The sequence below is a fragment of the Cydia pomonella genome, chromosome 15, assembly GCF_033807575.1.
Source record: "Cydia pomonella isolate Wapato2018A chromosome 15, ilCydPomo1, whole genome shotgun sequence".
Taxonomy (NCBI): Eukaryota; Metazoa; Arthropoda; class Insecta; order Lepidoptera; family Tortricidae; genus Cydia; species Cydia pomonella.
The window spans coordinates 20,918,458-20,943,050 of record NC_084717.1 but is presented as its reverse complement, the minus strand read 5'-3'; the positions used below and the strand labels follow the sequence as shown (position 1 = coordinate 20,943,050).

Genomic DNA, 24,593 nt, shown 5'->3' with positions numbered 1-24,593 from the left:
GTTTTTGTTATTGTTCTAATGTTGAATTTCTCGGTGTATAGGCCTGTCTGTAATGCCGTGTAATATTGCTAATAAGTAAATAAATAAATGAGTGTGACGCAGTGAATTATCCTTCAGAAGTCCGTCGCCAGGACGGATCGCCGAAGTGGAATTCTCGCAATTCGGTTGCTCCTTTAGACGAGTTAATTAAGAACTCTCGGAAGTGGCGAATTAGTTATCGTGTGCGGTAACTTGGTTCTTACGATATTGATCAAGTTTCATATGTATCTACTGTTTCAATATGAAAGTTCGAAGAAACTTTACTTCTTGGAGTTAAAGTCTATCTCAATACGCTCCGTAGATAAAGTCAGTAAATATTCTCGACTGCATACAAAGCTACCAAAAGATGAAGCAGAAATATCAGAATTAGGTAGAGACAGGCGATGTCTTACAGCCTGGCCTAGTGGGTAGTGACCCTGCCTATGAAGCCGATAGTCCTTGGTTCGAATCCCGGTAAGGGCATTTGTTTGTGTGATGAGCACAGATATTTGTTCTTGAGTCATGGATGTTTTCTATGTATTTGTATATTATACCTATATATCGTTGCCTGTGAGTGTACCCACAAGTCTTCTTGACTTATCGTGGGACTTAGTCAATTTGTGTAAGAATATCCCAATTATATATATTTATTTATTAATTCATTCATTCATTCATTCATCCATTCATCCAGTCATTCATTCATTCCTTTGATAGATAGATAGATAATCCGTTTATTTGTTTGCCACAATACACACAGGAAATACAATTAATAAAATGACAAAAAAACAGATAATACAAAATTATACGAGAGAAATACATATTTATACAAAATAGAAGATGAAAGAAAAAAAATACATTTAAATAATACTGTTCCATACATATAGGAAATGTTGTGTGCGTCGCAGCAAAACACAAGGGTTCTGGCTCAGTATTACGCTTCACCCTATGGGAGAGGCACTGATATTCTGCCAGGACCAGATCACGTCAACCAAGATACAGTGTGAAATATGCAATATTCAAAGTTAGTACTTACCTAAATACCTTGTTTATAAAACTAGTGACATAATTATCATTGAAAGTGAGTACTTGCATAGTTATGATATTGAAGTGTCAGTGTGATTAGCATGCTTAAGTAATACGTAGTTTATTCATTCATTTATTTATTGGGCATTTAGTTTAGTATTGTGTTCCTTTTAGTTAAGTTCCTAGCCTTGTATACTACGCTTATAAAGGGTCAAGTCAAGAACCCTCTAGTGACACAATTGGAGATATTGATCGCGAAATTTCGAGAGGAGTGAATGAAAATAATAAAGCCACTCAAAGTAGTGAATAATAATATTAAAATAAGAATTCTACATTATTGTTTGCTATCGAATAAAAACAAAATTTAATGTGGAAAAATCTAGATTAGTTGTTCCGATGAAATAGATTATTTCAATCTCTGACCAGAAAATGAGATTTCAACGGAGCAAATAAAACTAATAAAATGCTTTCATGGCCTGATTAGATTGCTTTCAATAGTTTCAACTTAGAGATGGTAAAAAAGTGGAGACTTTTGAGTCTTTAGATAATTTAAAAGCCTTTACAAAACGTTTTAGATATACTGTAGGGTGACTGCTATAATTATTGACCACTGCATAGTAACTGGCCACTCTTAACAATAATACTTCTATTGGCTTGTTTCTTTCTGTTTCGTTACGTTAGTAGTGGCCAATTACTTTGTAGTGGCCAATAACTATAGCAATCACCCTACTTAAGTTTCTAATTATAATAAGTAGTTAAATAATATTGTAATCGTATCGAGTCGACAATTGGCGAGAGGTCGCACAGAACCGAGAAAACTGGCGCTGTCTTGTGTCGGAGGCCAAGTCTCATTTTGGGTCGCTGAGCCAACGGAGTAGTAAGTAAGTAAGTAAGTAATCGTATGAGTAGAACCGGAGGGAGCAACTAACAAGTTTCGGGACAGCCCTCGTACAGTCGGCGTCAAATACTTAGTAACAACCAAAGTAGCCAAATAGTTCGGTACACCATATATTTAGTATGGTGTACCGAACTATTTGGCCACGTTGACTGCTACGGAGTATTTGTTTTGACGCTGACTGTACTATCTATTTTTAAATCATAATTTGGTAACTATTTTACAATAAACAAATTTATAAATACACGAACTCATTCCCGCAATCTAAACCCCCAGGGTATGGCTATTATCTAAATTTATCAGTCTGCGTCGGTCAGCCAATGCGCGAGTTGAAGCTTCTCGTTATGGGGCGAAATTATTCGAGCAATTTTTGACTCAAAAACTTCAGTAACCCTTTATATTAAATACTTGAGAAAATTAAATAGAAAATGATAAGTATTCTGTAGAAAGTACTACATACAGACTGTACAGAAGTTTTAAGTCTCTAAAATAAAGACTCTAAATACCTACTGAAGTCTTTTCAACACTATTTCGATGTCTTCATCTATTGTAGTTATGTCATGCGAAAATTAATTTCCTTTGTCTGAGGGTAGACAATTAAGCTCGCTGGGTTGGAAATTTTCCTTTTTATCATTTTTTTTTATCTTGCGGAATTTCGTGCAGAATTAAGGAATTTCAAGCGTTTAATATGAGTACGGAATTAATATTATGCAATACGGAAGGAAAAATCTTTCTTTAAACATGCACCATATTATTTTTATTTTTTGTGAAGTCTGTTATTTGAAACTTTGGTAGATTTTGTGGCAAAAAGCTACAAAAATTGGCACTCATCATCTAATTTTCCTCGCCTTTGCCCCGGCCTTTCTCCACGGCTCGTGAGAGGCAGGGGACCGCTTGTCAACTAATCGCAGGAATTGGTATAGGCACTAGTTTTTACGAAAGCGATCTTCCAACCGAGAGAGAAAACTACTAGAAAGCAGAAAACCTCACATTACTATTAATCTAAATTTAGCCGAAAAAATCGTCCCGCGACCCCTCCGATGCAAAAGTGCCCATCATGCTCGCTGCGTTGCCAAATAAATATCATAATACAGTACGTTACATAAACTAATTCACCTACTTACCTATCACCTTAAAACAACCAACATAACTCTGAACCCCAAACACCCATACTTTCACCGATTCTAGAGACCATGTTACGGCAGACAAGGAACTGGCTTGAGAATAAGAGGGCTATGAAATCTGCTTTGTATCATGGAGGAGCTAGAGCGCTTAAGCGCTTCCATTTATCCTAGTTGTCGCAGTGGCGCATACTTTAACAGTAAGGCGTAAAGACAATATATTTAGAAACAAATTAATAAAAAAATATATATATTATTTTAATGAATATTTTGAGTTTTGCTTTTTAAGTAGTCTACTAAAACGATAAACTGAAATAGATGGCATAAACTAAAGAAAAACTGACAAAGCGCTCCAGTGTCTTAAAAAAGGATATAAAAAGATTGCTAGTAAAATTCTTTGTGCGCCTGGCAGAGAACACAGAAACAGTTTAAACCAGATAGCTTATAATAGAATGAGTCAAATATGGAGCTTTTTTATCTTTTTGGGTATGAAAAGAAAGCAAAACAAACTTATTGTTTTTAAACAAATTCTAAAATGAAGATAAAGGTCGCTTTTGGGGACATTATTTATTATGCAGCCACCACTGGAGTTTTTGATTTTAGAGGTGAAATATCAGAGGGGGCTAGCTTTTAAGTGTTTTTTTTTTTTCATTTTTTGACTATTTTTAACTGTATGGTGCACAATAAAGAATATTTATTTAGTTACTAAAATAAACATAGAATTAGAGTTATAATAAATTTAAATTGAGATCAGACATAAAATAAAAAAATCAAGATCAAATCCGAAATATATATATATATCAAAATCTAAATAAAATTACCAATTGATATATAAATTAAATTAAAATCAAGATCAAAATCAAATTAAAAACAAAGGCAATTTATATGTCAAAATAACAGTTTTAATAAAATTTAATTAAAAGAAAGAAAGAGAGAAATATGGTGCACAATAAAGAATATTTATTTAGTTACTAAAATAAAAATAGAATCAGAGTTATAATAAATTTAAATTGAGATCAGAAATAAAATAAAAAATCAAGATCAAAACCAAAATATATATATTAAAATCTAAATAAAATTACCAATTGAGATAAAAATATAAATTAAATTTAAATCAAGATCAAAATTAAAATCACAATTAAAATTAAAAACAAAGCCAATTTATAAGTCAAAATAACAGTTATAATAAAATTAAGTTAAAAGAAAGAAAAAAAAAATCCCTATCTCTATGAAATCACGTACAATCAAATTTAATTCGTAAGAAATAATATTATGTTCTAGAAGAACTTATAAGACTAAACGTAATTCAAAACTAAAATCTAACTCTAAAAATTGCCCCCTAGCATAGTTGTTTCCCTGTGTGCTGTGCCGCGATCGCATCGGAACCGCCGCTCCGGCCAATTTCCCCTGTCGCCGTCCCAGCGAGCGACTATAGCACCAGTGTGGTTCCAGCCTTATTGTAGTGTAGTCCCAGCCTTATTATAGACAAGCTTGCAACTCGTATATACTTGATTTTATTGAGTAGATGGTGTTGAGTAAGTATTTATTAGTGCGAGTAGGGACCTCAAGTTTATACCTCCGTTTTTATATGGGTGTGACGTAACATGTTTGTAAACAGTTTCTGGAAGTTTTGCACATTAATTTACTAATATAAATATAACAGAAACTCTCGGATATGCAAGAGCATATATTAGAGCGATAGCGAGGTAGATAACGATTTCGATGATGGCGGTAGGCCCTTAAAAAGAGTCAGAGGGCCTGCGGCGAAAATCAAAAATCTAAATTTCGTTATCTGCACCTCTGCCTTTCTTTATCTGCCTTCCGCTGTTAGCGAAATTTCGTTTTCTGAGATAATATAAATACAAAAAAATTACAAATACAAAATTGATTTCGTTACTAGACATAGGTCAAACATAGAATAAAACACGAGTAGGTTTCACTTAGAAATATTACAATTTGGTTAGCTCCTACCTTCACACTAGGTCAAGCCTGTGTCGTGAGGACTCTAGCAAATACCAGGAGATTTATCAAGATAAAGAGCAATAACTACAGCAATAGAGAGCCAGACATCGTAATTTCATTTTTCTCTTTAGTCCTTCTGGCTTGATATTAGTGTTGTATTAAGCCGGGGTCAGTTGATTCCCCGCGGCCTTTCAGTTCTGACTTCTAAGTTGTAAATATTATTAGTAAATATTTACTTTACTTAAACTAACTGACTTTCCTGAGTATTCCCGCAGGGCGAGCGTCGGGTAGCACTCATTTGAAATTAATTACTTTGAATAATTAGATAAAATAATAATAAGTTCCTTTGAAAATCTAATATCACCTATCACATATCGTTTTTTCGTCACGTTTGCAAGGTAAAACTCTTGATAAATTGCATAATTTTATTATTAGGTCGCCATGAAATATATAATTGTTGATCTGATTATTTTTAATTTTAAATAAAATAATATAGAGAAAAAAAAGACAACTACATTCAAATCGGTTGAGAAATGCGACCTACAGAGGACAACATATGTCCGGGACATATGGAGAATTTCGCTAACGATCGGTTTTAGCGAACCTAAGTGGACTTAAACTGTGTTGAAAATTGTTGAAATTCCAAATAGATCTTACAATAATTCATTGTTTTGTATAATATTACAATTTTTCATAATAAATAAAAATAATGATAACTTTCGCGGAAAAACTATGACATTTATTCCACAATTTGTCCCATAAAGTACCTATAAATGTTTCCCGTAAAAGCTCTGTCCGATACAATAAAACGGTATACAATAGAAGGTTTTATTATACCTCTTGCCCGAACACCATACCTCCAACATTCCAGTCTTGCTATAAACCCTACTATTCTTCAATCAGGAATAACCTAATTTTATTTCAGCAAAATATTTTTTTACGAGACATTCCGATAGTTCGAACACAGTATGCGGAATAAAACAGTAGTATAACTCCGGTCCGATCGTCCCGGTTCGGTCGGTCCGGTATCGCGGTCGGGTGACCGACTGTCCATACTAGTGGGACTTTGGTGACAAACATAAGTATGCAATATAAATGTCTACCGTAGCTTACACAAGTAGTGCGCGTTACAGACACTAAAATCATCCCATATGGTAGTCCCTCGAGAAATTCTCGGTAAGCCGTTCATTCCATAGTTCCGTTGTTAGCGAAAAAAACCTCTGCCGCACTTGCGCCTACGCATTAGTTTTTTGTTATTTTTCTGGTGTACATAACTTACGCATCATAAAAAAATACTTAAAAAAAACCGGCCACGTGCGAGTCGGAATCGCACAGGAAGGGTTCCGTACCATTATCTATAAAAACGGTCACCCATCTAAGTACTGACCCCGCCCGACGTTGCTTAACTTCGGTGATTGGATGAGAACCTCGAGATTGGAAAGAAATATTTATTTTATTCTGTTTTTAGTATTTGTTATAGCGACAACAAAAATACATATAATCTGTAGAAATTTCAACTGGCTAACTATCACGGTTCATGAGATACAGCCCGGTGACAGACGGACGGACGGACGGACGGACAGCGGAGTCTCAGTAATAGGATCCCGTTTGACCCTTTGGGTACGGAACCCAAAAAGGACCTCAAATTTCTCGCGTTTGTATCTTTTTAGGTCCGTATTGTAGCTTAGATGTGGTGGTAGTACAGACTAAGATATTCTAATTTGTTTTGTTTTGTTTAAGGGTGGACTACTGTAGTTATATCTACTTTGCCTCGAGGGTTGGCCACTGTTACATAAAATCGGTATTTTTTTATTATTCAATTTATTATGTCACATAAACTGCCGCCGTTATGTACGCTCGTAAATTATTATGTTTTATCTGCCAACAAAGAGTTTCATCTGAATCCGATACCGCAGTCAAGGTTCTAATACATATATTATATGAGTTAGAATAAAAATAGTGTTCCAAGGGAGTAGAATAAGTATATTTTAGTAGATTTTTATGAACAAATAATAAAATAAACTGTAAAAATAGAATTACAAGTCTTATTCACGAATATTCTACAAACCTCAATAATCATTTGTTTATTTCGATTTACCTATATATCTGTAAGAAAGGAATAAAAAAATAATTAATTGAGGCTATTAGTGCGTTTATGAATAAAGGATAACTCATGTCAGAACGGTCCGGGTCTGGGCCGAGGCATCCGACACTTCGTTTTCTAAAGGAAGCATCACGTGAGCACCTGTCATAGAAAACGAAGTGTCGTTTGCATCGGCCCGGACCAGGGCCGTTCTAGCGTGAGTCATCCTTGAGGGGGTAAGTCTTTATTATTTGTACTTATGTAAGCAGGTATATTTTTATACAAAGATTTCTGCAGGTTTTTGGGGTGATTACGGAACTTGTTAATTTCTTTAGCGTAACATTTGGGTGGAAATTATTTTCGTAATCTTGTTTCTGAACACTCTGTCACGCTGGTATTTGTGTCTTTTCTCAACTAAATAAAAAAAGTCGTGCTATTGCATGGCTTTTATAGCTATAGATTATAAATGACAAAAGAAAAAAATCAGAAATAAATTTGATCAAAAATCTGCACTCCATCACATTTCCTCCCCCAAGGACCAAAAACAAGACAACGAAAAGGATTTTGACCCATTAATTCCATTATGGTAATTTATTCGTGGTAATTTACACAAAAAAATATCATCTATTTTATTACTTTTGCGTCAATATGTTAATGTCAAGAGAGAAAATAATATCAAAAAGGCTGTTTTACTACTACGAGTAATATGCCTTAAAACTGCAAAAACGTTTGTATGAAAAATGGCCCAAGTCCATAACAGGTTATGGATATTTTGGCACACACATCAGAATAGGATCCGTCTAAGCTAACTTTGCATCGAATTTCATACAACAAAGTGTAAGGTGACATTATAAATGACATATTTTCATAATTTGAAATTAATGATGACAATCCAACACTTTGTCATTACATACCATGCAGACACAACAGACAATTCGTTACAAAGGGAAAGGGTTAATTTTCTTCTTAAACTTAAAATCGCTGCAGTCTGTCTCCGTATGCATGTGTATAGCTTCTCTGGTGTACGGGCCATCTAGAATAAAAACAAAACTTAAACGTGAAATGTGATGGTAGCAGCGTATACACTCCGGCTTTTATACTAATAATTTAGGGAGACCGAATAAAAAGTTAAAGTAAGGACAGATGCCTCTTCAGCGTAACAGGAACACTTAACAGGCTATCGTTGGAACTTGGAACATATAATAGCAATTAAGCTTACGACTAATCAGATAAAAGTATCGGTGATGGCATTACCTATCTGGAACCACTCGTTGAGCGCTTTCCCAGCGTCACACCGGGCAGAGGCGATGGCTTCGCGCAGCGCCAGCGGCACCACCACAGACATGCAGATCGGAGGCTCGCCGATCGCTGAAAGAACAACATATATCAACTCTTAATGCTAGTCTCAAAGCATACCAGAGATGCTAAGGTACGGTACTTTAGAAGCTTGCCACAAATTAATGTCCAGAAAGACTTTTAACCTCGCTGCAGTGTACATGACGCCGGAAGTTAAGTACGTTAGCCGGCCGGTGCTTTTTACCCGAAAACGATCCATTGGTCATCTATTGATGACTAGAAGAATACCATGTTTATAATGTTATTGGAAGTTGTAGGTACTTACAGTTCCACGCAAACCTTTAAGAATGTCATAATTATAATTATTGTCAGTGACTAAAATTGTCAGGGAAACCTCATAAGATCTATCGCGAAACTTCTTTTTTGTAACTGCAGAATAAAATTATGAAAAATACATCCCAAACACCATCTCAAGATGAAGTTATACATGTATTATAGCATTATGTAATACTGACCCGTCCACGATTCCAAAAAAATTAACTTACACTTAGCACCAAGCGACCGAACTTCCGAATAAGACTTGTCCTTGAAATACACCCGGAAGTCCTGCGGGATGTCCCTGGCCTGCGGCACGTGGTAGTTCCAGGGGCGGTCCGTGAGCACTTCGCCGGTATTTTCATCATATACCATGTGCTCTGTCGTCCAGTACCCCAGGCCCATGATGAAAGCACCTTCCACCTGGCATAAGTCCAGCCATTAAGGAATAAAGATGGCTGACGTTATCGTACTAACTGGATCCGGGCCGAGGTTATCGGAAGAAGGGATATCAGAAGATATTTCATTTTGTATATCGGGTTTTAATTATTATCTAATATGAATAGAAAACTTAAATGCCGGATACCTCGGCCGGGATTCAGACTTTTCTAGCGTGAGCCATCATTTAATTGAAATTTTAAAAATAGTTTTTTTAAGGATGAAGTGGCTGGTCGATTGTATTCTTACAAGATACAATCGATACAATTTTGATTTCTGATGTGCCAATAGAAATATCCGACAATTTGGATGATTATTTGTATGAAAAACGTTACCAAAATGTAAACTTTCTTAATTTATTGTGAATTTTCTCCAGAAACGCTCGAGTACTTTTTCGTAATATTTGAACACTGGACATAAGGATATTTTTGGAAAATTGCGCATCTTTTATTTTGATAAAAAAACTACACCGAGAATAATACGAGTATGCTTAATTTTTAAATCACTAAAACATCCTTACTTGGCCGACGTCGACACTTGGACTGATGCTCATGCCCACGTCTTCCAGTAGATCAACCCTTAGCAGCTCCCATTCCCCTGTCAATATGTCTACTTCTACTTCAGCCAGTGTCACCCCATGAACCTCATATTTCTGCGTATCTAAAAGCGACACAAAAGCATGGGCTTGAAGGTCTAAACTCGCCTTATACGCTAATTTCACCAACAAATCCCAAGTAGGGTTCAGCAGACCAACTTTAAGCGGAGCCAACCGTGCCAATAATATTTCACAGCACCTTTGAACTCCAATTCCGACATTAATCGAAGTTAAACTTGCACCTGTAACAAGACTGTTTGGAGTCATATGAGTATGATTTGCCTTAATTTGAATCTTTTCCATTGGGATACCAAGAAAATGTGAAGCAATTTGAACAGCTTTAGTGTTAAGGCCTTGTCCCATTTCGATTCCGCCGTGGGTTATAGAGACAGAGCCGTCGTCGTTATAAACTGACATGGTCACATCAAAATACTGGCCGTAGAATGGCGTCCACTTAAGAAGTGACCATCTTAAGCCTTTTTTCTTCCACCTGTTCTCTTTATTAAACTTATCGACGGCAGCTCGTCTCTTCGCGTAGTCTGCGTCGTGTTTTACTTTTTCTACCATCTCTATGAGCTCGATGTCGGTAAGATTCAGGTTTACTAGTCTTACTGCCAGCGGGTCGAGTGACATCTCATACGCTACTCGTTCTAAGATGAACTCGCAAGCAGCAATAGCTTCCAAAGTCCCTGAAATATATAAACAACATAAGAACCCCGGATTCCAGATAGCATTTATAAATCAAGCTAAAAACAAAGTCAGCTTAAGCTTAGTATCTGTGTGAATTTTTCAGCCTTCTTTACAGTGTATAAGCAATAAGTAAGCGACCTGTTGTTTATCTTCAATAGTCCCGGTTACCAGTTCACTTGCAACTCAACCCAATAGCCCGGTATATTTTTCCTCGGATGCACTACTATAGTGTAAACAAGGATAATCGTCGGTTGGTGTCACATAACTGTAAACTGTTTTATTACAAGGGACCTCTAGGTGTTTGCTTTTGCCCCACGCACTCCTTCCATTTGGAAGGCGTGCGTGGAACTGGATATTTGTCCGGGATCCCATGGTCCCGAGAATGTGTAAAAGACAGACATAATAATAATAAAATGCATTATTGCACACTAAAAAAATGCTACAAAGTATGAAAAGGTATAAATATGTAGGTAACAACAGGCGGACTTATCGCTAAACAGCGATCTCTTCCAGACAACCTTCAGATAGTGAAATGGCGATCGTAATCAAGTTAACGGGTGGTGCAACATAATAATAAAAGTAAAATAACAAAATAAAATAAATTTACTACAAATATTTAATATATTTATATATATATTATTGATGCCATATATAAACAATATATAAATAACAAATAAATATATAAATAAATTACAAAGGAAGCCATAACGAGGAGTTTCGAGGATAACAACTACATTTATGAAAGAGACAAGTAATGATCTTTTAATCAGTTAATTAAAAATAGGTAGCGATTAATTAGCACGTTTGAAGTCAATGGGCAGATGCAATGGGTTCATAGTGTCGGTTATAAATGTAAACTTCCATCATTATAAATATGTATGCCAGTCAGTCATGTAATCAGTGAGTCGATATCCGGTAACACGGTGGTTAAAATCCCCGACAATTGGCATAGTAAAATGTTAAGATGTCGTAACAAACCTGGTGACCTGCACCAAGTGTTGCAGGCCGTGTCGGTGGTGACGCTGAACACCTGGAAGATCCAGCGCAGCTTGTCGTAGCAGTTGTTGTACACGTCCAATACAGGAAGGAAGAGTGGCTCGTCGATGGCGTGCCCATTATCCATGTACAAGAACTCTTTGCACAGTTGAATTTTGCCGAATATATCGACTGCGATCTAAAATAGAAAGCGTTCAATGTCCATTTTAATTTTAGTAAAGATCTACTATCGAATTACACTACATTGCATTACTGACGTTAAGAGAATAAGGAATACATACTGGTCGGCGAGTGAAACCTACATTGAAACGTCGGAAATAAATTAAATTCGCGATAGATAGATAGGTTTTAAATATGTTTTCATCATGTGTTCAAACCACGAGATTTTTAAATGTTACCAGGAAGGAATAGGTACTAGGATACTACCTATGGCAAAAAGAACACATAAAGGCTATAGGAGAATGCAAACACAAACAAAAAAAGGAGAAAAGAGAAAATTATTTATTTATTTATCCATGTCTTCACCGGCGGCAGATTTTAAGTTAAATTTCAATGAGAACACAATTGTCTCACCTCATACTCTGAATAGCAGGGCAGCCGCTTGCCCACTGCCTTCGCGAGGGTGGTAAACGGCAGTATGATGCGGCAGGGCCGGTTCAGCTTGTGCGCCACCAGCGCGCTCGCCACCGCCACCTGCGAGCTGCGGGAGATCTTGAGGCCGTACCCTCCTCCCAGTCGGCGGACGATCACGTCTATCCTAAAATAAATAAGGAATTTCTTCATTTTTATAGTTAAATTCAACGTAAGACCCAAATTATCAATGTAGCCTGTCAACAAAACCAAGAAAATGGGAGTGAGTTTTTCACGTGGTAGACTTTATCATATTAAAATCAATAAGATTTACGAATGGATAGTACTATTTCTTCTAACACATAATTTCGTTACTTTTAACAGTCGTCAAAATTACCAGCTACTTAGTTGGTTTCTTTTTAGAAGAATGTCGATGTGGACGTTTAGAAATTAATGGCTAATTAGAAATTTAAATTCGTATAAAATTTTAGCTAAGTCCTACTTACTTATTCTCCTGCATTTTAAGAGCTCGAGATATCATCATCTGCACAAGATCCATATGCTGCGATGTACAGTGCACCTCCAGACCCTCCTCCGTCGGTTTAGCCACGCTCACCAACGTCTCCATACAAAAGTGCTGCTGCGAAAAAATTGCTTGCTGTCCTTTAATCAGTTTGAAGAGATTCCCGCCCGCGCTCGTTCCGTCATGCTCACCAGCTTTTTTCTTCCTGTCAGGGAACTTCATAGCTTCCCTTACATCCACAATAGGTTTCGTCACATTTTTATATGTAACGTGTACTAATTTAGCAGCGTATTCTGCGATAGATCTAGTGTCAGCGACAACGACTCCGATGACGTGGCCGTTGTACTTGACGGATCCGGAGCAGAAAAGTTCTTCTTTCGTTAGATACAGGTACTCAATTTTTGGGAATAGGCCGGGTGTGAAACCGTTTACTCCAGGGATATCATCAGCAGAGTAAAACGCGATAACACCTGGATGTTTCTGTAATACAAATCAAATATGATAAATTAGGGCAAATGTTAATTATTCTGACAGCACTCATAGATTTATCGCGATCTTTTTAGTTTCGAGTGTGATTATTCGGGTTTCCGCTTCATAATGTAATCAACTAAGATGAGCGCTTATCAGATCTGAGCTTTCATTAAAAACTATATCATAACTGTCACGGTTTTTACACATTATAAAATTATAGAAATGGAACTTAATCGCGTATTAAGATTTAAATTTAAATTAATTTAGAACTAAATACGCGAGTAAGTCCTGTTTCTATAATTTAATAAACTATATCATTATTTTCTAGAGGCTATTCTGATTAAAAAAATCCTTCGTGAATAGGCTTATAGCTCATATAACTACAGCATTTCATTTGTAAGATTAAAATACTTGTTAGTTATATAGTTTATTTTTTAAATAGTTATAATTCTTGTGACTTAAATTTAGTTTGTATGTACATTATTTTATAATAAATATTAGAACTTGTTAGACAACACTATTTCAATATGTTAAAAAAAAACTTAAACACATAAATCGAAAATACCCCATGACTCATTTAACAAGCTATTGCAAAACAAAAGGTCGAAAGGTACAAGCAAAATTATTGGCACCCCTGCACACACATTTGTAATTGTCGAAGTGGAAATCCCTAGAAGATAAAATAGGGTTATGTTTAAATACTTACAAGGGCCTCGCTAGGATCAATCTTGTCGATGTCGCCTTTCGGCACGGTCGCGAGCACGAAGGCCCCGAACACCTCGTGTGGCAAGCTCGGCAGGTCCTCCGAGTATGGAGCCTCGCCTGCGCATTGGATCTACACACAAACAGTCATGCTCGTTATAATTACTTACGTCATTAGAGTTCTGGTACAGGCAGGTGTCTCAATAAAATTATTAACAAAAATAACGACTACAGGAAAAGCTAATAGTAAATATTTGGTTCTAAAAGAAACCACGAACTTAACATTGTTGTTTTTTGTTGATTTTTTAGTAAAGTGTTAATACGGTTTTAAAAGTTAGTCGGTCGGTCGGTCGTCGGCACACAAAAAGACCACAGTTAAAGTGCAGGACACTTGGAATGGTGGCTAAGTTGATCAGAAATATCAGCATGGAGCATAGAGACTTAGAGAGAGAGAAGAGAAGATATCTGCCAAACGGAAAGTACCTATGCATGTAGTTCATAGGACTAGCTCAGGACAGTGGAGAGAGTAGCGTATTAAAAAAAACTATACTCAGCAGTATTTACATCAAACTTACTAGAAAGATAGATTATCTAAAGGGTATTGTGGGCTCACCAATGCTTCAACTTTTTCGACTGGCTTGTTAAGCGGATAGATCAGAGGGTTGGTAGTGTAGTCCTGTTTTGCTTTCGAGACAGGCCGCTTGCGGCTCAGAACGATTGCACCGGACGCAAATTGAGAATCTACATCGTTGTCAGGACAAAGGGCTAGGAGACCCTGGAATAGAAATAGTTGAAGATATAAGATACATGTGATTGAGTATTTTGATATCTCAATACTCCCCCGTCCTATAATTCTCCTTCCTCCTTACTAGAATCGTAATCCACGATTACCTATATAATCATAAATCTAAACCTAAATTAGCCTGAGGCATTGTTCGAAATCACAAATAACACTTGGAACGATTTAGTGTTCCGTGGTTCCGATTACCTCTTTTAATGGGATGAGATTTAAGCGAATTCAGGAGCAGTTTGACTTGAAATCCAAAATTCACCTCTAAGTATTCTCGATGATTAAAAACTATTTTTAATGGGAAACATTTACTTACTTTATAAAACAGATTGATAGCAAGTTTCTTTCTATACTTTGCCGACGGTTCCGGAGGGTTCTCTTCCACCACCAGCTCCTCCTTCAAAACCTCGATAGCATCTTGCAACGTTTTGTTCGTAAACAGTGTCTTCCCTCTCAGAAACTTCTCTGTCTTGGAAGCGTGCACAAATTTTGGGTTTAGGGCTCCGAACACTATTCTAGCTTCTTTTACTGTGTTGGAGGAATCTAGTCTGTATAGGAATCCGGCGTTGACGATAGCGTGGGCGGTTTGAGCACGAGGCATTATCTGAAAAGTTGTAAAAGTGTAACTTTCATACTCTGTCTCTCCTATATTCTATTATTTTCTTTCCAGCAACTCCCCGCTATATCAAGGAGCGTTTTAAGTATCTAAATTCTGTGAGGCTGTCGCGCAGCCTGCTTCTCTTCGTCCCATCTTCCACAAAATTTTACGACACTTCATTTACTTTTCAAGCTGTCCGACTCTGGAACTTTTTACCCGTTGGCATTAGATCCGCTCAATCTCTCGCTGTGTTTAAAAAATCACTCAAAAAACATTATTTATCTCTCCCTTATTGTTTATATAGTACATAGTTATTTTTACTCTGTGGCTGACATGCTGCTGTCATATTTAGCTATGTTTCGGTTAATTTTACACATATTTATATGTATGTCTATTTGTATTCCTCATATGTGTATGTTTATTCACTGTAATTGTGTGTGTGAATGTAGGCTTCATAACCATTTAGCAATACCTACTTTTTCGATTAACTTCTCTATTTCCGCTACCCATAGGTTGTCTGGAAGAGATCGCTTTTTAGCGATAAGACCGCCTGTTGTCTGCCTTTACATTGAATCAATTGTTTATTTTCTTGTATCTTTTTACTGAGGTGTGCCAATAAAGAGTATTTCTATCCATCTATTTATCGTTTTTGTTTTTGAAATAAAATGTTAAAAAACTGGTTTTAGTCACTCTTTGTTTCAGCCATGCTGAATGTGGCTTTTTAAAAATATGTTATCTAAATCTCTATTCTTGTGTTAGTTATAGTTACCTTGAATGATTCAAATTGGTAGTCCCGACCCAAAGGAGGAAGTAAAATGTTTAAAATGACCTTACTCCGCATATTCACTTTGAGGAACTCTTTTATAGTTACTTTTTTATCTTGTTTATTTGAATCCACTGAAATATAAACAGTACAATTAAAGATACGAGTATCAAAGACATTGTTGACTAGGTGTTTTATGTTTACAATTTCGCCAATAACTTACAAATAGTCATGTATGCACCAACGGTCTCAAGTAGAAGAAAAACATCTGATTGAAACTCATTGTGCTTGTGTTTGATCATCAGGTTACCAGCTACTGATCCCAGCTAAAACATATACAAATATTGTATTACTTATAACAATAAAACACGAACCATAATTTAGTGAATGACCAAAACTAAACCGTAAAGTAGATAATGTAAGATATTCGCAACGCAGGTTTCGCCAGGAGACTACAAATGTAAATCAGTAACATGCTTCGTTCAAAACACACTAGTGATGATATCCGCAACAGGCTTCGTCATGTCATGACCTGTACGTAGCTTAAAAGTCCCCATCACACTGGCAGCGTTACCGCGCTGAATCGCCATTTTGTATTGTATTGTATTTATTTCAAGCAATTTATTTTTTTATTGGTATGGCTCATAAAAGCCTTGAAACTGTACGAGTAATAAAATCATTTCATTCATTTGGACAACGACATCTGTTTGATTTAAACTAACACGATTTTCACTCATAAGTTGGATCAGATACGACTTATACGTCACTTAATTCGTATATTATATTGCTATAACCAAAGTGCAAATTATTACAAGTTCTAAACTTACATTTCTGACAGCAATATGAGCTACCAACTGCAAATGTTCTTGTAACTTCTGAAGATACCAGAAACCATCTTCAGTAGCGGCGAGTTTCTTGAATATTTCAATGGTATCATTAAGTGTACAGCCCGCGCCGAGGACCAAGTTCTGGTCGAGATGGTATCCTTTTAGCTCATCGACGCCGCTTATGTCGACGAGAACGCGGGGATACTTCAGTATAGGAAAAGCGCCTAAAAATATTCATTATTAATATATATTTATATCTAATTGCAATATTTTACTAACATCATAAGCATCTAAAACGATACCTTTGGCTGTGTTTCCTGCTACTAGCATGTAATCATCATCTCCTTTCTGTTTCAACACTTCAAAAATGTCATCAACACGATATACTTTGGAAAAAGACCTTCCATCTTTCAGATCTATTTCAATTTTTTGATGTTCTTTAGCATCATTTGCTTCCACTAAGCACCATTCGCTTTCACTGCAATTGCTTTTGCGGCAAGTCTTTCCACTTTTTTTGCAGATATTGAGGTCTTCTATGTCTAACATAGTTTTATCTGGTTTTGGCGCGTCACTGGCGAATTTTTTGAAGGCCTCTAGAATAGGCCGGTAGCCCGTGCATCGACAAATGTTGCTCCCGAATGATTTTTCTATCTCCAACATGGTTATATCCTTATTACTTCGCAGGAGGCTGGTGATACAGACAATATGATGTGAAAATAGTTATGAGCAAAATGTGTCCTTGTAACAATATTTACAGTGGCTCTTGTTTATACCTGACTTAGAATTATCTTTTAAATGATTTAAAATATTTATGTTAAAATTACAGCCATTTAATGAGAGGCAGATTGGTCAAAATGGGTCGTGTGTGTGATAACCGGTGTCTTTTCTGTGGACAATACCTACGAAAGTAAACGATCTGGTTTATTTTTTTCTAAGACTTTAATCGTAAATTTTTTATAAGTATAATTTCAATATACCGTCAAGTACGAAAACTAGAATTAAAAGTCCGATTATTTTATGATGTCCACAGAAAAGTCGCATAACTAATACCTATCACATTGATTTTGATAATTAACTCTTGTAAATGAAATTAATGCATGTCACCTATATATTTTGGTATTCAATTCGACCGGTTTGGCCTAGTGGGTAGTGACCCTGCTTACGAAGCTGATGGTCCCGGGTTCAAATCCTGGTAAGAGCATTTATTCGTGTGATGAGCAATGGATATTTGTTCCTGAGTCATGGGTGTTTTCTATGTATTTAAGTATTTATAAATATTTATATATTATATAATATCGTTGTCTAAGTAGGCACCCTCAACACAAGCCTTATTGAGCTTACTGTGGGACTTAGTCGATTTGTGTAATAATGTCCTAATAATATTTATTTATTTATTATTATTTATTTATAATTCGTTTTTTTAATTTTATAACACTAGGTCTAGAGATACTTGAATTGAATTGTACAAGTCTTGTCCGAGAAACCATAATGATCTAAGTTCAGTACTGAAAACTGTATGGGCTTAGGTATGTATATTTTTTATTGTACCTAATTACCTATAGGTGTTACTTTTCGCTGCTTGTTTCCCATTACCAATAAATAACTTTAACTTATACCAAAATAGTTATTGACCCGTAGGTAAGGTATGCAAGAGCACTGAGAATAAGTTTTGTCCTACTTTTACAATTAATTCGGACTCTTTTTTAGACCAGATCCCATCAATGGTAAATAACATTCCTTGAAATAAAAAAAATTATATAAAAAGGGATTGTAATTTATATCACTATACGAAAGTCTAATAGAAACAAAATGATGACAATAATAATAATAATAATAAAATACTTTATTGTGCACTACAAAGAAATATACATGTTACAAACAAAAAAAAAGGACATAAGTAAGTAGGTAACAACTGGCGGACTTATCGCTAAAAAGCGATCTCTTCCAGACAACCTTCAGATAGCGATTCAGTGGCTAGAAATAAAGTTATTGGGCAGTGCAAAACCACATAAGTGTAAAGTTTATAAAATAGGTAAATAGAAACTACAAACAATGAGAAATAAACTACATATATTATATAGGCAACAATAATACACTACATATACCTACACAAAATACATAAATACATAATGAGTAATCAAGCAAGAGAAAAATAACGACCAGGTAAGAAAAAGATATGAGTGTAAGGAGCATGACTAAGAGAGAGATAAATAGTGTTCTTTTAGACGTTTAAATACAATACAAACAACACAATACAATACAAACAACAATACAATATTATTTTATTATTTATCTCATTCCTACTAAAAGCGCCAGACCCACATTGCACATATTATTACGTACGCTAATGCCGTTGCGAAATGTTATCGTCACATATTATAATCGACTGTGACCAAAGATTTCAAAAGTAAATATAGGCCCGTTCATATAATTCCGACCTACTCTAACATTCTCGTTTTGTGTGCGTCGGCGGAATGCTACAACGCCATTGGTTGATGAGTTCACATCACGAGCGCAATTGGTCGCAATTAGTTGCGTTGGACTGCACGCTTGGCTTGCATTCGTCAGTGACACCGCTGTACTAGCACCATTAGTGGTGCTAGCACCAGGTTGCTGGCTCCTGAGACGGTTACTGACGCCTTCTATCGTCGTTGTGTCCCAGTCTTGACATGACGTCACCGATACCAGGCACTGCGCGTAAAAGTATGAAAAATTTAGGAAAAAGTTTGTTATTTTTTTACATAATATGAGGCAACGGAGCAGACGGAGGAGTGAGTATTTCCGATGAGGGATAGAGATGGAAAAATTGGATCTTCATTTTCATTTTGAGTAAACACATTCACATTTTTGTATAATTCTCAATTTAATTTAAGTTAATTCTTTCTACAAATTTTATATGTATATGGATCAATGTTGTCTGGAGGAAATGATTTTATTATTTTATTACATATAATTTCGACCTAACATTCTCGTTTGGTGTGCGTCGGTGGACGCGCGCAATTGGTCGCAACTAGTTGCGTTGGACTGCGCGCTTGGCTTGCATTCGTCAGTGATACCGCTGTGCTAGCACCGTTAGTACCCGTAAGGCCCGTCTTTACGAAGTCATATATATAAGTAATTGACTGGATGGTCACAGGACCATGAAAGAAAGTAATAATAAAAAGCACATTCGATTGGTATTCCAATTCAAATGAATATGAATTTGAATATAATCAATTGTGTCAATAATCATATCCCAGGTGTTTTTGTAAGCTGTGTAAACTTATGATGTATTGCAACACTAACCTTATACTTATTATTATTCCATTAGTATTCACCTTGAAATCAAATAGCCCTACCAGTACAGTATAATAACTCATTTAGGGCGCTGATGGGGCTGCCACGGTATTGCAGCGCATCAGGGATGTTTGCGGAGGTGCATGTGGATGTGGCGTGTTTTAAAGCTACCATGCACCTGCGAACCGCGTCCCTTGTGCGACGCATGCGCGCCAGCTCCAACAGCGTCCTGGCAATTATTGCGGACAAGTTTTGACCGTATATTATATTTTGCTGCGGACTTCATACGCCCGGCAGCACTGGTGTTAACAAATTGGGAAATAGATGACGGTTATCAATGTCTTAACCTTGGTTGCTTTATTGTTTTTAATTTTAATGTTATTTGTTTAATGTTTGTGTTTGTTTGATTTATTGAAATAAATGTATATTAATTAGTTTTTGACTCAAGCTAAACTAAATGAGACTAAAACAGGGAATGGCAGAACTCAAAACTAAATTAGTAAAAAATAATGAAAGTATTATACAATCTCTCTTTAGTCTTTCTCTTCTATCATGTCAACTTATTGTGTAGGTAAAACTGGCCTCACTTGAGTTGTAGCTATTAGTTTATATTTTTTTCGAGCTTTTAGTTACAAAATTCTAAACATACACACTTAATATACTTTGATATTTAAAGTATATTGGAATAACTATTGTAATATCACGTAGTAGTAATTTATAAAAACATTCACGATAAGTATAATATAAAAAAGACAATGACATTTACGTTTTAGCGTTATCTTCGCTACTTAAATATGTAAAGCTTGACCAGTAATATATGATCACGCGCCATATTGTGGAATTTCATTCGAACTGAATTTTTTATACTAAACTGAACTGTCACCCTATACATGAGAATAACAGCGCCCTCTTGATAATGAGCATATATTTCTGGTCGAGCTTTAATTTCAATAGTCCTCAATGACAATTTTAACACCAAAGAAACAGTCACTTTTCGCATTTGTAGTTATAGAACTACAAATGCGAAAAGTGACTGTTTCTTGACCTCCGTGACCTCCGTGACATAAATACCCTTCAGGAATGAACGAACAGATGTGGTCTTAATTTATTCATTATTTAATTCCCGTTAAATTGCATTATGTTGTTGAATTAATTATATGTTTATCTTGGGCAAATAATAATCATTATAATATAATATATTTGTGTGAAAACTAATAAAATATCGTTATATCAAACGTCCGATATAATTATAAGAGATATTAATTATTATAATAATAAAACTTTTGAAGTTGGTATCCCGAATGTAAAATGTATTAAAATGGACCTACTGAACAAAGTTTCCCATGCAACCGATATGAAATTCGTAAAAAAATATACCTCTATGAATTATAATAATTTCGTAATTCCCGAGGAGTCACTGGAAAAAAAGCAGCTAAAGTTATCGCGATGCGGAAAAAAAAGTACAAGTGGACCAAAACATTTTTCATTTCTCACGGTCTGAAAGTGGGTCATTGTAGTTATAAGGAGTGTGCAGAAAGTTTCTAGAATTTTACATTCCATGTAGGTTTTTTTTATACGATAATCAATTACAATTTGGTTTTAAATGGATTTATTGGTCATTTTCCATTCTCATCTTTAACTCCCTATCCGATAAATAACGATACTTTTATCTAAATTGTTAATTGATAGTACCCATAAAAAGTACTATGTAAGTTTATACTTAGTCATGTGTTTAATACGCGTGTACTTTCCTCATATTCGAAATGAAAAAGAGGGTTTTTAACTCGGCTGAAAGGCGAGTGCTAGGAATTGAAATAGTTTTCAATCCGTTGCTAAACAATCTACTACTATTTAACCCCCCAACAAAAACGCAACGCAACCAACGCAAAAAAGGGGTGATACATATATTGACATTAATGTTTGTCTGTCTGTCTGTCTGTGCCGATGCGGGTTTTTTTTACTCTGAACAATAGCGGGATTTTCTTATCCTAAGATACGGTCTTTTCAATTACCAACCTGTACATGGCCATGACCCATCCAGGCGAGCAGTACCCGCACTGCGTGCCGTTGAGTTTGGCGAGGGTCTTCTGTATGGGGTGGTAGCCCTTTAGACGGTTGCCGACGCCTTCTATCGTCGTTATGTCCCAGTCCTGACATGACGTCACTGATACCAGGCACTGCGTGTTAAAGTATGAAAATTTTAGGAAAAAGTTTTGTTCTTTTTTTATATATATGAGGCAACGGAGCAGACGGATTAGTGAGTATTTCTCATGAGGGATAGGGGTGGAAAAATTGGTTCATCATTTTCCTTTTGAGGATAATGTTTGAGACATCTAAGAGGAGAGAGAACAATATTATAAAAGGAGGAGGTGGAAGGAGGAATGGAAAGTGGGCATGTACTTTTGTAGCTGTGTGTTTTCCATTTACTTAGTCGAATTGTGACACATAGTGGTCGAGGTATGTTCAGTATCGACAAACATTCTGAGTCTAAAACATTTTGTTTCATCATCTATTATTGTATCACTTTTGTTTTCCCAGCTGTTAATATAACTTTGCTCTAAAAATACTTGGTTTCCAAAGGTAACTTTTGTAAGCGATCACCGTAGCCTATAGACGTCTGCAACCCTGATGTCTCATGGTACTTACAGAGTTAACAGCTCCTTGGTTCTCGCCAGGTCTAGCAGCAGAGACGACGCACGCGCCGCAGCCGCCCTCGCGGCACATGTACTTGGTGCCGCGCAGCTCGCAGCGCAGGCGCAGGTACTCCAGCAGGGACAGGTCGGAACATGTCTCGCGCCCCACTGGGAATACAAGTTTTTTTTTATAAGCCGATAAGAGTGTCCCCACGTCTCTATGCTGGGCTGGGCTTTCCTGCTATTTGGTCCTATCCAAAGTAAGTTGTTTACTCTGAGACATTTTGGAAAGTAAGCTGAAAGGCTCAAGATAGTTCTCGGTGTCCACAAAGAGCCGATAGGCTAATAGGTACCTATCATCTCAATACGACGCCGACTGGTAAGCTGAGTAGTTGAGTAGTTGAGTACATATAAATCAACTCGAACATTACAATATGTATCATCTCTACGATTACCAGTGATGGGCACGGACGCCACACCGCGGAATTTCGAACAATAAAACTTAATATGGACATGAATGGACATGACTCATATGCAGCGATTTAATTTAAAAAAATAGTAGTAGTATGTAAAACACTTTATTGTACGAAAATGAAAACAAAACAGGAAAAAAAACATCATTAGTACAAAGGCGAACTTTTCCAAAAAAAGTGATTTAAAGTCATTCTATTGTGTGTTATTTTAAATAATATTTTTTAAGAGTCCATCCATCAGTGCAAATCACTGAGAATTACCATAAAGATTGACCTGTAATGATATAAAATAAGACAATGATGTAGATAATAGATAACCTTAGCTTTATTTCACAAATAGTTTCAGCCTTGACTTTGCACACATGTGGAATGTACAAAATCATTCTTTTTGTTTTACTTAGGTACATAACACACTAATATACCCTAATTACTTGATTGTCCTGAATTAATTAAAAGGATCAAACACATTTTAGAAAAAGGTCACTTCTCTAAGTAATAAAAGTTAACAACTCTAGTATACTCGTAATTAGTCAAAAAGAGTAACCCGCTAGTAAGAACGCAGCGTAAGAATTAGCTTTAGATCTCCTGAATTTGGCGACGTCTACAGAAAAGACGCACATGAGTTAATCATGCTATAAAATCTATGACTCAATTTATTTTAAGACAGAAATCAAACTCATCAACTCACCTGAGTGAGGTTCCCCATTGACGGTAAAATTCACTCGATCCATACTGCTCAAACGTGTCAACTGGACAGTGTACAGCACGGTAAACTGCAATACAGACTATTGACTATTCCATAGGTACGTGACGTTATAATGTGCCCTATGAAAACATACGAATCGAAACTCGTGGCGGCAGCGCTTTGTTTAATTTTTACCTTATTTGTGAGTATTTCATTCACGTATTCAGATCACGCCAATAGAAACTTAAATAATGTATCGAAACTGTCACGTGACTATTCGTAGCATCTGTCATTCAAAAATATGCTTTTGTTTGGCATTTGTTATTCACCATTTTGGCTAGTCCCCCGGAATACTATGTTTTTTGAAAAAGGGTTTTTTGTCAGGTACTTTTTAGTCTCTATAAGTCTAGTCGCCTATTATCGGTTTTTAAATTAAAAAAAAAATAACAATATTTATGTACGTAAAGAAAAAAAAAACAATAATAAAAACTGTTACTCTGGATTTTAACACAATTAAATAGCATTAGCTTATCTTAGATAGATAGATAGATTTATTTATTTCATAATACAGATTACATTATAAATTGCAGGCATGTCAATCTACAAGAATTCATATTATGATCGTGAAAATAGATATACAAAAACATAATCAATAAAATATCTAGTCAAAAATTAAATAATTACAGGATACTAGTATTTTAAAATAATGTCTAGATAGTATATCCTGTAGAGGATCGTCAAAATTTTTATACATCGTTCATAAATTCCTTAACAGAATACAACGGTCTATGAGGTCTATCCAACAAAAAATCTCTCAATCGGCGTTTGAATGTCTGATCACACAGTTCAC

At 35.9% G+C, this 24,593-nt stretch overlaps 1 protein-coding gene across 1 annotated transcript; it reads right to left on the bottom strand.

Annotated features, from left to right (window-relative positions):
* Positions 1-7,659: 7,659 nt before the first annotated feature.
* Positions 7,660-23,904, bottom strand: LOC133525468 (uncharacterized). The gene is made up of 17 exons (XM_061861717.1): positions 23,747-23,904; positions 22,599-22,753; positions 21,969-22,129; positions 16,979-17,364; positions 16,677-16,900; positions 16,073-16,175; positions 15,856-15,983; positions 14,805-15,092; positions 14,312-14,473; positions 13,703-13,831; positions 12,509-13,005; positions 12,006-12,189; positions 11,415-11,610; positions 9,672-10,435; positions 8,944-9,136; positions 8,357-8,470; positions 7,660-8,135 (listed from the first exon to the last, which is right to left on the bottom strand). The coding sequence occupies exons 1-17, from the start codon at positions 23,787-23,789 to the stop codon at positions 8,041-8,043; spliced, it is 3,822 nt and encodes a 1,273-aa protein (XP_061717701.1). The 5' UTR covers positions 23,790-23,904; the 3' UTR covers positions 7,660-8,040.
* Positions 23,905-24,593: the final 689 nt, after the last annotated feature.

Coding starts and splice junctions, on each gene's coding strand:
- LOC133525468 (XM_061861717.1), bottom strand. CDS start 23,789: ATGGATCGAGTGAATTTTACCGTCAATGGGGAACCTCACTCAG. Junction 15,984..16,072: donor TGGTGCATACATGACTATTT/GTAAGTTATTGG, acceptor TTTATATTTCAG/TGGATTCAAATAAACAAGAT. Junction 13,006..13,702: donor TTGATCCTAGCGAGGCCCTT/GTAAGTATTTAA, acceptor TTTGTATTACAG/AAACATCCAGGTGTTATCGC.